Raw genomic sequence first — 14520 nt, forward strand, 5'->3', positions numbered from 1 at the left:
CATAAAACCTTTTCCCTCAAGTACCAGCTTCTAAAATAAGTTAAATTACATATTATTAAAGTTTCTTGGTTTTCTGTATTGTTTGGTTGATTCATCAGTTTTCTACTAATTTTATTGAGATATATCACATTTTAACTACATTATGATTTTGATGACTTCTTGTGAGTTTGTCTGAGAGTTGAATTGAACATTGATTCCCTGGGAAAATATGTTCCCAGTTCTAAACAACTGAATTATAATCAACCTTTGAACCTATCCATTTGTAGGTTGCGGATGGTCCATTTGTCATGCCTATTCACAGATTTCTCTGTTTTACTTCTTTCTGTGTTACATGGTGAAAATGAAATTGATTGTCTTTTCTGTGGTTCCCTTCTCTCTCTCATCTGTACTTCTTTTCTGGAAACAGGGATCTGGGCTACCTAAGGAGGAAACTACCGGGTTGAGCATTGATGAATTAGGTGCCTTTTGCATAATAGTAGCTCTTGTTTATGGAGCATTTTTTCCATGTAGCAGGCACTTTGTGAATGTTATTTCTAATGCTAATTCTTGGGTTAATTATTTTCATTTACATTTAAGAAACTAAGGATTAGAAATGGTAAGTAATTTGCTCAAGGTCACAGAGCTACTGACTGGTGGGCTCCTTTAAATTTAGGGTCATTTAGCTCCAAAGAGCATGGGTTTTTCAATATACTTTGGAAAACTAATGGTATTAGAGGTTGAGAGCTGAAATTTGAGTTACCACTTTGTGTAAAATAGTATAAGATACTTAATCATGTTATATGTGGAATTTAAGAATCAGACAGCCCCTTATCATTGACAGGGTGAGAGACAGTTAAGACTTAATATGTTACTTCTATGTACTTGTTTTTTGGGCTTCCTTGTCTCCCTCATTCTCACTCCTGATTTTTTCCTTTTGACCTCTCTTAAGTTTAAAGATACAGGGCTATTGATCCCCAGTTTATCTTTAACCCCAGAGATAGGCAACAGCAATCAGTAAGCTTGATTTGCATTAAAGTTTGATCTTTTTACTGGATCAAAGGTCCTTAATACAATCAAGCCAAAATTGATTCTTAAAAGGAAAAGAATTTGTAAATCTAAACCCTGTTCTTTAACAACTTCCAGATTACTGATTGTTTTCTTTTCTTCTGCCTGTCTTCCTTACAGTCACAAATCGTACCCAATTTAAGAAAAATTTTTTTGATCCTCAGATCCACCATACTCCAAACCTGCTTCTCCCACGGTTTCTACATCTCGGTAGATGTCACTCCATTCACTCAGTGGCTAAAGCTAAAATCCAAGATCTATCCTGGTTCCTTTTCCCCTGTCATCCTATTGTCAGTCTATCAATAGATACTGTCAAGTCTTCATTCAAAATATCTCCCATATTCACTACTCACTATCTTGACTACCAATACTCTCCTCCAAACTACCATTGTTCTTGCAGGGACTATAATAGTTTTCCTACTTCTTTTCTTAAACACTTCAAAGCCATTCTTCACATAGCAGTCAGTGTGATATTTTAAAACTAAATAATACGGACACACCCCATCTCATCTCACCCAGTTGATCCCAGCTTTAAACCCGTTAATGACTTTCCATTGCACTTAGATAAAATTAAAATTCCTTACTGTGACTACAAGCCCCAAATGATTTGACACCTGCCTTTCTCTCCAATCTCATTTTATACTACTCCCTTCCTTGCCTACCATACTTCAGTCACACTGGCTTTGTTTTTTAAAATTTATTTATTTTTGGCTGCTTTGGGTCTTTGTTGCTGCGCATGGACTTTCTCTAGTTGTGGCGAGCGGGGGCTACTCTTCGTGGCTTCTCTTGTTGCGAAGCACAGGCTCTAGGCGCACGAGCTTCAGTAGTTGTGGCTCGCGGGCTCTAGAGCGCAGGCTCAGTAGTTGTGGCGCACGGGCTTACTTGCTCCGCGGCATGTGGGATCTTCCGGCACCAGGGCTCGAACCCGTGTCCCCTGCATTGGTAGGCGGATTCTTAACCACTGCGTCACCAGGGAAGTCCCTAAACTGGCTCTCTTGATTACATCAAACTTCAGGGCCTTAGAATAAGATTTTTTGGGGTGGGGTGGGAAGCCTGGAATACTCTTGCTGATATCTTCACATAGATGGCTCCTTGTAGCCTTTCATATCTTGGCTTAAATGTCATGTCTTCAAGAGAAGACACTCTAACATTACCACTCAGTAATTCTGTTTTATAACTATATTCCAAATCTCTGCAAAGTACTCATGCCTTTTGGATATTTTTCTTGTTTTTTAACTTTTTCCTCAATGTGTTATTTTGAAAATTTTAAATCATACAACATTTTGAAAGACTTTTACAATGTATACCTATATACCCAACACCAACACTCCACTATTAATCTTCTGCTAGGTTTGCTTTATCACTTATCTATCCATTGGTTAATCCATTTTAATTTTGGTGCATTTCAAAGTACATTGCAAATATCAGGATGCATCCCACTATATACTTCAACATAGATATCTTTAACTTAATTCAGTATTTGTATACAATTTGATTATCTTGAGGCAAAATTTATATACAGTAACATGAACAGGTCTGAAGTGTGTATTTGCTGATTTTGATATATGCATACCCACCCTGTGTAACCCAAAACCCCACTAAGACGTTGGACATTACTGTCACCCCAGAAAGTTCCCTCATACTCCTTCCATGTCAGTATCACCCCCTCAGATTTAGAGACAACCTGTTCTAAATTTTTATACTAATTATTTGATTTTAAAAAATTGAGATAAAATTTAAATAGTATAAAATTTGGTCTCTCAAAGTGTACAATTCAGTGTTTTTTAGTATATGCACAGGATTAATGAACCATCACCACAGGCTAATTCCAGAACATTTTCATTACCCCTAAAAGAATCTATCCATTAATATTCACTCCTTATTTCCTGGCCCCTGACAATCACCAATTTACTTTCTGTTTCTATGGATTTACCTATTGTGGATATTTCATATAAATGGAATCATAAAACATGTGACCTTTTGTATCTTTTATGTTTTCAAAGTTCATCCATGTTTTACTATATATCAATACTTCATTCCTTTTATGACCAAATAATATTCCATAGTGTGTTTATACCTCATTTTGTTTATGCATTCACCTGTGGATGGACATTGGGTTGTTTCCAGCTATTGACTATTGTAGATAGTGCTGCTGTGAATATGCATATACATGTATATGTTTGCATACCTGTTTTCAATTATTTTGGTATGTACCTAGTTGTGGAATTGCTGGTTTCCATGGTAAATCTATGTTTAACTTTTTGAGGAACCTCCGAACTGTTTTCCACAGTGGCTGAATCATTTTACATTCCTACTAGCAATGTATGAGGTTTCCAATTTCTTCACATCCTTGCCAATACTTGTTACTTTCTTTTTTCTTTCTTTTTTTTTAAAAAAAATATCATGGCCATCCTAGTATGTGTGAAATGGTATCTCACTGTGCCAGACATTGGCAGAATGGATAAAAAACATGATCCAACTCTTTGCTGTCTATGAGAAACTCACTTTAGATCCAGAGACAGAAATACATTAAAAGCGAAAGGATGGAAAAAGATATCCCATGCAAATCTGAGTCAAAGGAGAGCTGGGGTGGCTATACTAATATCAGACAAAACAGACTTAAACTAAAGCCTAAAACTGTCATAAGAGACAAAGACATTATACATTGATTATTTTAAACATATTGACTATTATAAACATCTATGCACCAAACTGCAGAGATGCAAAATATATGAGGTTAAACATTGACAGAATTGAAAGGAGAAATAGATTGTTCTACAGTAATAGTTGGGGACTTCAGTAGTACAATTTAAATACTGGGTAGGATATCTACAGAGAAGATCAGTAAGGAAGTAGAGATCTTAACACTTTAAACCAATGAGACCTTACTGATATATATATATAGAACACTCTACCCAACAATAGAATACATATTTTTCTCAAGTAATTCTCTATTAAAAGGAAGAGTGAATGATTGAGTTATGACGGATATTTAAAGGAAAGGAGAAAATAGTATCAAACTAGAACAGTATCTCATAAAGTATGTTCCTTGTCCAGCAATATTCCTGGGACTTAGTTTGATGTGGAAGTATCCGCCTGCCCCTTTTATTGAATTATCTTGATGGGTTGCTCTTGTCTTAAAATAGTGTGGGGCTCCCTCCATTAAGTAAATTCTGTCTTTGCAAATGTTTGCTTTATGTTCATCTGGTTACTGTTTTATAGTAAAATTGACCATGGGTTAGTTTCCTTTGTATTTCTTGTACTTAAGACAATGATCATTGCATAGTATATATTCAGCAAATGGTTATTCAGTGAATGAACCAAAATAGAAACTTATATATAAGTATGGAAATGAAGTAAGTGGTCATACATTTTAAAGGTTTTTTTTTTCATAGTGTTCATAGATCATGATTTGACAATAATTTTCTCACTGTTTTTCCTTAATCTCCAGTTTTGTAATGGAGATGCCTGGGAAATAGGAATATTAAGTAAACCATGATAAACTCTCAGCAAATAGATAACTAAAAAAAAAAAATCTAGGGCTTCCCTGGTGGTGCAGTGGTTGAGAGTCCGCCTGCCGGTGCAGGGGACGGACATGGGTTTGTGCCCTGGTCCGGGAAGATCCCACGTGCCGCGGAGCGGCTGGGCCCGTGAGCTGTGGCCACTGAACCTGTGCGTCCGGAGCCTGTGCTCCTCAACGGGAGAGGCCACAACAGTGAGAGGCCTGCGTACTGAAAAAAAAAAAAAAACTACAATTATTTAAGTAAATTTAGTATGTGGTTGTTAATGACTATAGCTCATCAATTCATATAGGCTGTCCTTGGATTCACTAGGCAGGACTAAAGGAAGTTTTTAGGGATCTAAGATTTAAATGTATGAGAGTCTTTTCCTGAACCTTATTGCCTTCACACTAAGTGTAGACGTGATATCTTCACATTCTTTGCAAGTTATGCTCTCCCATATGCCTTGGCCTCTGACTCTGATAAGTGTATAGGAATTGCTTTGTCTCTTCTTCTCTGCCCTGGCTATTTTTTTCCTTGTCCTTTGCCTCTTCTTCTCATGTTCCTTTTGGCATGGTATAACGTTAAAAAAAGGTTGCTCTTTTTTTTTTTTTTGGTATAAAAGAACAAATTTTTCATGCTAAAGATGGATAGAAATACTTAGCTAAGCCCTGAAATCTTTTATTTCTTTTATTTATTTCATGCTGCTTAGAAAACTTTTCACATGTAGTGTATGACTTTGTGGTTAAAGATATATTGAGGAAGCCTTTGAAAAGATATTACAATTTATACCTTTTTCATAATCTTATGTAACATTAATTCATTTTCCAATTTGGTCCTCAGTAGAAGACACATTTACTATCCATCTATCTATTTATTTATGAGATTTATTAAGAAATGCCTAAGGTTGAAGAAAATGGTGTTAAAGTATTCTTTGTAAAATTCATTAAAGAATGAGGTTTTTATTTTGCAGTTTTCCTGTTATTGAAGTAATGCATGCAGTCATTTAAGGTTAGAATGATAGTCCCTGGGAGTTGGGAACATGTATTCCACGTCCCTTCTTTCTTTCCCATTGTCACTTGGGTACTTACATTTTCTTTTATTACTCCAGTATATGCATTTTGGGTTTAAGCATGATTTCACAAGTTCTCTCTCTGTATTTTACCATGTCATATTTGTTTCCACTGCCTCCCTCTCTTTGTTTTATTGTAGTTCATTCTTGCATGACTTTTCTTTTTTCTGTTACTCTATTGCAAAAGGCTCTGCGTAGTGTTCGGACACTAATGTGAAGACATTAAGACTGGTTTTTGTTTGGAAACTTTCTGTCTGTGAACCCACTCTGCTCTAATCTATACACTGACGTGTGCTTAATTTCTGATCCCTGGATCAGAGTTAGGGATCTAGTATTTTTTATTTGCCCGAATAGAGGGAAATAGGTAGACCAGATCAGTTTTTCCCAGAAAAATGTAATTGCCTTTCTTTGCCATATTAAAACAAAATACTGTTATGTATTGGTTTACTTTCTTATAACACAGCTTGATTATACTTTATGTGTATAATGTTAGTTCATTCTTATTTAAACTCAGTGTATTTATATAGTTATTTATGTATTTATGTGTGCATGGCTATCTTAGGAAAGGCAAAATATCCTGTGTCCACTTCACCCTTTTTCATTTTCCAGTGGTAAAAACTCAGTGATAATAAATATCACCTACACATACCTTTGTTAGAGGTTGTGTATATCTGTGGTAGTAGTAGATACGAATAATTCATAGTTGGACTGCAACACATATATGTTTACATTCTAGCTACGGGATAATTATGGACCGCAGATAAATACAAATATGCATCACCTCAGTCTGAAGTGTGCTAAACCAAAGTTATACCAAAACTAAATTGATAATGATAAAACTAAACGAACTATATAACTAATTTGTAATTAAAAGACAACAGTAAAAAGTGGAAAATTATGACCAAATAAACACAACATGGGAAATGCATTGATGATGGAATTTATTTTCCCAAATTGCTTGGAACTATCTCTTTGTATTCACAATAGGAACTTTTCAGCGTAGCCAAGTGTTGCATGACAGCCAAATTGCCCAGTAGATTGTGAATTACATTTCCTCGGAAAACTTAGTAATGTGCTAATTTTTATTTGAGTCTATGCAATTGTCATTAGTTTATCAGAGTTCCAGTATTTCATATTTTTATTGCCCTTCGCATGTGACCTTAAACAACAAAAATTTACATTTTCTTTATCCTACATGTTTACTTCCCATTGGTAAGATTGTGGGGTGGGGAGGAGTTCTGTGCCATCTGAAACGGCCTGGATCACAGAGGCAGGAAGTAGAGGGGTCTCGATTTTGATCAGCAGTGAGGCTTTCTCTGTGGCTCAGCATTCACTATTATATTGCGTTATGTGGTTTTTCCATTTGCATATCACTGTCAGCATTTCCTAAATCTTGAATTCATCAGCTTTTCTCCATTTATCCTACTGTTGTCTTTGTTTAAGCTAGTGTCATCTCTTGCCTAGATCACTGTAACAGCCTTCCAAATGTGCTCCTCTGCCACAGATTGGATACCTGTCTTAGAAGCAGACTCTGGAATTTTATTGGGGAGTATTTTTGGGACCAACACATGTGAGGGAGTGAAAGAAACTGGATTGAAGGAGAAGTTGAATTGAGTTGAGATGCAGACTCAACAAAGGCCTTAGCTAATCCTAGAGAGAATTCTGCATACTGGTTGGTCTTTTATAGTTGTCTCGTTGGGCATATCTTGGTTGTTTCTAGGTTTTGGCAATTATGAATAGAGGTGCTATAAACATTTGTGCACAAGTTTTTGTGTGGACATAAATTTTCAACTCAGTTGGGTAAGTATCTAGGACTACAACTGCTGGGTCACGTGGTAAGACTATATTTAGCTTTAGGTAGGATCACTTTTCATTCCCACCATCTGAGAGTAAGTTTCCTGTTGCTCTGCATCTTTGATAGCATTCGGTGTTGTCAGTATTTTGGATATTAGCCATTCTAATAGGTGTGTAGTAGTATCTCATTGTTGTTTCAATTTGGATTTCCCTGATGACATAGGATGTTGAAGATCTTTTCATATGCTTATTTGAGTTTTAAGAGCTCTGTATATTTTAGATACAAATTCTCTATCAGATATGTTTTACAGATATTTTCTCTTAGGCTGTGACTTGGGTCTGCATTCTCTTAAGAGTGTTTTTGCAGAGCAGAAGTGTTTAATTTTAATAAAGTCCAATTTATCAATGTTTTTCTTTCATGGATTGTACTTTTGGTGTTGTTTGTAAAAACTTATCGCCAAACCAAAGGTCACCTAGATTTTTCTCTTATTTATTTTCTAGACATTTTATTGTTTAGCATTGTATAGTTGGGTCTACAGTCCGCTTTGAGTTAACTTTTGTGAAATGTATAAGGACTGTGTCTAGATTCATTTTTCTGCCTATGGATGTCCAGTTGTTCTAGTACCATTTGTTGAAGAGACTGTCCTTTCTCCATTGAGCTGCTTTTGCTTTCTTGTCAAGGATCAGTTGACTGTATTTGTGTGGGTTTATTTCCAGGCTTTTTATGCTATTCCACTGATTGATTTGTCTGTTCTTTTACCAATATCATGGTGATTTTATTACTTAGCTTTATAGTAAGTCTTGAAGTTGGGTAATGTCAGTCTTTCATGTTTGTTACCCTCTTTTAATATTGTGTTGGCCATTATGGGTCTCTTGCTTTTCTATATAAATGTTAAAGTCTTTTTGTTGATATACACAAAATAACGTGCTGGGATTTTGGTTGGGATTGCATTGAATCTATAGATCAGTTTGGGGAGAATTGGTATCTCAACAGTATTGAGTCTTCCTATCCATGCACGTGGAATCTTTCTCCATTTATTTAGGTCTTCCTTAATTTCATTTATCAGCGTTTTGTAGTTTTCCACATATAGATACTGTACATATTTTGTTAGATTTATGCCTAAGTATTTTATTTTGAAGGGGGCTAATGTAAACGGTATGGTGTTTTTATTTTTATTTTGTATTATTTTTTTTTTTGCGGTATGAGGGCCTCTCACTATTGTGGCCTCTCCCGCTGCGGAGCACAGGCTCCGGACGCACAGGCCCAGCGGCCACGGCTCACGGGCCCAGCCGCTCCGTGGCACGCAGGATCCTCCTGGACCGGGGCATGAACCCGCGTCCCCTGTATCAGTAGGCGGACTCCCAACCACTGTGCCACCAGGGAAGCCCGGTATGGTGTTTTTAACTTCAAGTTTTAATTGCTGGTATTTGGGAATGCAGTCAACTTTTGTACGTTAACCTTGTGTCCTGCAACTTGGCTATAATCACAATAGTTTTAGAAGATTTGTTTTGGTGGTGGTCGTTGTTGATTCTTTGAGATTTTCTTCATAGACAGTTTTATTTCCTGCTAATGAAGTTGTATTTCTTTCTTCCCAATTTGTTTACCTTTTTCTTGTCTTATTGCATAAGGTAGGTCCTGTAGTAAGATACTGAATAGGAGTGGTAAGAAAGGACATCCTTACCTTGTTCCTGATCTTAGGGAGAAAGCATCTAGATTCTCACCATTAAGTATGAGGTTAGCTGTAGACATTTTGTAGATGTTCTTTATGAAGTCTAAGAAGTTTCCTTCTATTCCTAGCTTGCTGAACTCAATACTCTTGGATTTTGTGAAATGCCTTTTCTGCATCTGCTGATATGGTCATATAGTTTTTCTTCTTTAACCTATTGATGAGGTAGATTAACTGGTTTTTGAACGTGGAACTAGCCTTGCATACCTGGCATAAATCCCATTTGGTCATGGTATAATTCTTTCTGTACACTGTTGCATTTTTCTTTTCAGTCATTTTATTTTTAAACCTGGAAATTCCATTTTTAATTTCTAAATATTTTCTGTTTCTCTCCTCATCATGATCTTTTTCCTTTAACTCCGTTCCCATGCTTACAGTGTTTGTAATGACTGTAATTTGTAATAGGATTGTAATAGCTGTTTTAAGGTTCTTCATTTCTGGGTTTGTTTCTGTTGACTATTTTCCTTCTGTGTGGATCACATTTTGCCTCCAAACATGTCTCTTAATTTTTTATTGGATTGTAGACATTGTGAATGTTAAATATTGTATTTGGATTTTCTTATTTCTATTTAAAAGATGTTCAAGTTTATTTTGTTTGATAGATAAGTTAATTGATGTTCAGATTGATACCTTTTAGACTTTTTTTTAAAGCTTTCTTAGGGCAAGTCTAACATACCTTTTTTGTGGTATTCTGACTCAACAAGTATATGTTAGGCTATCTCTCTTTACCTTCTACACTTCCTATCTGTGAGTTCATAATTTCTATTTCATTATACATCTGTGGTTCTTACATGTATGGCTTATTCATCCATGTAAACCCTTAGCGTTTTAGGCAGGAGAGAGAGGTTTTCCTATATTTATTTATTTTATTTATATATATATATATATTTTATTTATTTATTAAAGAAATTTTGCTGACCTCTTTGTAGTTTGATGGGACCAATTGTACTGGTAGGGGGCTCTGTTAGGAGGCTACTACAGGAGTCCTATGAAGAGATTTGGTAGTTTGTATTAAGTACAGTGATAATGGAGATAAAATTGGAGAAATTGGACTTGTTAAAAATAAAGACTTCATAAGAGTTGCATACCATCCAGCGGTTGTACTCCTAGACATATGCTCCAGGAACCTCTTGCCCAGTATTCCAAGCAATGCCTACAAAAAAATTCATGGGAGCATTGTGTGTATAGATCTGAATGTTCACTCACAGTAGAATGATTAATGCTTCAGTATGCTTATACCGTGAAATATTTCACATCAGTAAAAATAAATGATTTGCAACTACTGAAATTAATTAGTACATTTACTTGGTGATTATTATTTTTCATGTTATTCTTCAGGCACTCTTTTAGCTACTGGAGAAGCAATACTGAGGAAGGCAAAAAAACTGTATCTTCATTTTTTAAACTCATTTTACTTCAAACAATGTAGAAATTAGTTAAAGCAAGAATCATTAATGTTTATTATTACTATTGGTTGAAATATTGAGTATAGGATAGTCACAGTTTCCAAGTTTCCAGTCTACAGATCATTTGTTAATTGCAAATGGAAAATGTTATTTCATGAGGAAATTTAATGGACACCATCTTATCAAGTAATCAAACCTAATTTTATGAGGAAAAGGACAAATGGACTTTTTTTTTTTCCTTTGCTTTCTTGTGTAATTTAAGACTGAGGGTATAGCATCAGCTGTAGAGTATTAAATTTTTTAAAAAATTCTGACTCTAGGGCTTCCCTGGTGGCGCAGTGGTTGAGAGTCTGCCTGCTAATGCAGGGGACACGGGTTCGTGCCCCGGTCCGGGAAGATCCCACATGCCGCGGAGCGGCTGGGCCCATGAGCCATGGCCGCTGAGCCTGCGCGTCCGGAGCCTGTGCTCTGCAACGGGAGAGGCCACAACAGTGAGAGGCCCGCATACTGCAAAAAAAAAAAAAAAAAAAAAAAAAATTCTGACTCTAATAATGAGAAAACAATCAGGTAAATTCAAATTGTGGACCACTCTATACAAAAACCACCTTGGATTTTTCAAAAATTCCCCTCCCCCAACCCGAAAAGGTAAGTGAACTGTTTTACATTAAAGGAGAGTAAAGGAATATAACAAATATTAATATAATGCATAATACTTGTATTTATAATTTTCATCTGGGGATTTCCTTCCTGTCTGTCTTAGGCTTTTTCCCCCCTGATTTTTTGGTTTTCTCTTCTGACGTTCCATTATCAGAGCCTGTTCTGCCCATCTAGAGGACTGTTTTACTCTCTGAAACAACTTTCATTTCCTTTTACTTTGAACCTTTTCTTTAGGGAAATAAAGACCTTGTATAAGTGTTTCCTAATTTTTTTTTAAATTAATTAATTTATTTTTGGCTGCGCTGGGTCTTTGTTGCTGTGCGCGGGCTTTTCTCCAGTTGCGGCGAGTGGGGGCTACTCTTCATTGCGCTGCGCGGGCTTCTCATTGCGGTGGCTTCTCTTGTTGTGGAGCACAGGCTCTAGGCGCGCGGGCTTCAGTAGGTGTGGCATTCAGGCTCAGTAGTTATGGCTCGCAGGCTCTAGAGTGCAGGCTCAGTAGTTGTGGCGCACGGGCTTAGTTGCTCTGCGGCATGTAGGATCCTCCCGGACCGGGTCTCAAACCTGTGTCCCCTGCACTGGCAGGTGGATTCTTAACCACTGTGCCACCAGGGAAGTCCCCTAATTGTTTTTAAAAGAAGACAAAAAAAAAAAAAAATCACAACTTCTGTTTGACCCTTGAGAGATTTCTGGTTAGTGCCACCAAATTAGGAATTAGGACATTTCCCAAGAAATATTTCACTTTTTCCTTCTTTTTACTTTTCCTTCTCCATCAGTCATTATAGTCTATGAAATTTTTATTCAAGAAACTGTAGGTGAAAAAACTACCTAAGATTATTATATGACTCATGATTTTTATATCATTAAGATGTCATTTCATCAGCCTTTAAGTTATCAGTTTATGCCACCCTGTATAGGAGCAGGTTTTGCTTGAAGGGGGTTGGGTGGGGGGGGATTATGTAGTGTGTGTCTTGTATAGCTCAACATGGTGCTATTAGTTGGTCAAGAAAAATTGTTTCTTTAGGCTTGGAATCCATAACTGTCACTAAATGGGAAAGCACCTAAGCTCCTAGAGGCTTCCTTTATTCCCCTGTCATCCATATCCTAACTATCAATACGTCATGCTGACTCTGCCTCTGAAACAACCTTCAAGTCTCTGTCTTTCTCTTTCTCTGTATCTACAGCCAAGTTCAGTTTACAGCTCGCTCTCTGCTGGACCACCACAAAGCTTCCTAATCAGTCTCCTTTCTCCCATCTTCGCCCTTTTTCTTTCTTTCTTTCTTTCTTTTTTTTTTTGCAGTACGCGGGCCTCTCACCACTGTGGCCTCTCCCGCTGCGGAGCACAGGCTCCGGACGCGCAGGCCCAGCGGCCATGGCCCACGGGCCCAGCCGCTCCGCGGCATGCGGGATCCTCCCAGACCAGGGCACAAACCCGCGTCCCCTGCATAGGCAGGCGGACTCTCAACCACTGCGCCACCAGGGAAACCCTATTCGCCCTTTTTCAATTCATACCTTGCAGAGCAGCCAAAGTGATCTTAAAAAATTAGGACTACATTAGGTCAGTGTCCTCTCCTATATAACCTTTCCAACTTGTTCCTTCTGTCAGGAATATTCTGCCGTCATTGATTTTTCAGAGGACTTGCTCTAGCTTGTCAATTTAAGTCTCAGTTTAAATATCAGTTTTCTCAGAGAAGCCGTTTCTGGGAAAAGTAACATTAATCATTCTGAATCACATCCCTCTGTTGTTTTTATTGTAGCAACTATCACCACTTAATGTGTTTCACACACACACAAACACTTAGGTGCATGTATATTTACATATAGTTCTCTACTAGATACCAAATATAGTAAGTGCCAGAAGAGCAGATAATTTTCTGAATTGTTCATCTTTGTATCCCCTGGAGCCAAGTCTGTGTTTGGCACAAAGTATTTATTCAGTGAATATTTTTGAGTTGATGAATGAGAATTTGATGGTAGAGTTAGAAAGAGGATTGCTGCTTATGATAGAAAGTAAGACATACTGATTGCTGGGAGGAAAGGAAACCAGAGAAGTTATCTTGTCCTGCAGTTAAACCTGCCCTTCCTTGAAGGTTGAGTACAGAAAAGTAGGAATAGAAACCTTTTAGTACTTTGGTACTAAGTTTCTGTTTTTTTTTTTTTTTTTTGCGGTACGCGGGCCTCTCACTGCTGTGGCCTCTCCCGTTGCGGAGCACAGGGTCCGGATGTGCAGGCCCAGCGGCCATGGCTCATGGGCCCAGCCGCTCCGCGGCATGCGGGATCCTCCCGGACCAGAGCATGAACCTGTGTCCCCTGCATCAGCAGGCGGACTCCCAACCACTGCACTACCAGGGAAGCCCTAAGTTTCTGTTAAAAAAAAAAAAAAAAAAATTTAACATTTTTCTCACATAGTACTTAGTAGATATCTTTTTGGAAGCATCATGCAGAATGGAAATAAGGAATGTAGACTTTGTGCATGTTGGAGTTGGGGTGTTAGAAAGAGTGGGGCATGTATCTCTGGGTCTGGGAGGGGAGGTCAGGTAGTGGGGAGTAGGCGTTCAATGAGAGGATGGAAAAGGTGAGGAAATATCTGTGAACAGCACTAGGACCTGAGGGTTTTTTTTGTTTTTTAAGCCATCTTATCATACCAGGAGATTCGTCTCCTTTTAAAAACCTTGGAGAATTTGTTTTGTTATGATAAGGAAGGTTGTTCTGTTTCAAACATATGTCAACTGAAGAATATAAAATTAAAGAAATGTGTTCTAGACAAAAGTTGAACAGAGGAGTAAGTACTCCAGTGGATTAAAAAAAAAATGTGAGAGAACATTAGTGGATATTTCATACCCAGGCTGGGAAAAGAGAGGAAGCAATAGCCATCAACTTGATCATTTCTGATTTTTTCCGGGATTGTCAACTTTTGACTGAATCTTTTTTTTTCCCTTTTTTGTCCAGTTCCTAGCACCCCATGGCTTACCCTAATTAGAGCCACAGGCACAATAAGAAAGAAGGGATGATGGACTGGGCTTTTTGATATTATTTAATATCATCTGTGTGGAATATTCTTTTCCCTGCTTTCCAAATAGCTAGATCTCATTTCTCCATGGCATGGTGACAGCATAAAAATATGTACTGTCTGAAATTTAATGACTTACTTGGCGTAAGAAATTGAGTAGAATACCTTACCATTATATTATTTTCAATTATAGCTCAAAAATTATATTAAGTTTGTGACTGTAATGTCCCTAACTTCTACCAGTTTCTCCCTCTCTCCCAGTTGTTTAATATTTGGCTTGTTAAATTTTTGTCAGGGAGTCTTCTCTTCTGGG

General features: G+C 37.3%; 1 protein-coding gene across 7 annotated transcripts in view; it reads left to right on the forward strand.

Moving 5' to 3' along the window:
* PCCA (propionyl-CoA carboxylase subunit alpha) overlaps window positions 1–14520 on the forward strand; it is a 431262-nt gene that overhangs the window by 155668 nt on the left and 261074 nt on the right. The window contains exon 1 of one of the 7 annotated variants that reach the window (XM_060288233.2): window positions 10921–11188. The exons of the other annotated variants lie outside the window; for them this stretch is intronic. Within the exon in view, the coding sequence (XP_060144216.1) occupies window positions 10948–11188 (241 nt within the window). The 5' untranslated portion in view covers window positions 10921–10947. Of the gene's footprint in view, window positions 1–10920; window positions 11189–14520 lie in introns of those variants that run through there. 7 annotated transcript variants of the gene reach the window in all.

The sequence above is a fragment of the Globicephala melas genome, chromosome 18 (assembly GCF_963455315.2).
Source record: "Globicephala melas chromosome 18, mGloMel1.2, whole genome shotgun sequence".
NCBI lineage: Eukaryota > Metazoa > Chordata > Mammalia > Artiodactyla > Delphinidae > Globicephala > Globicephala melas.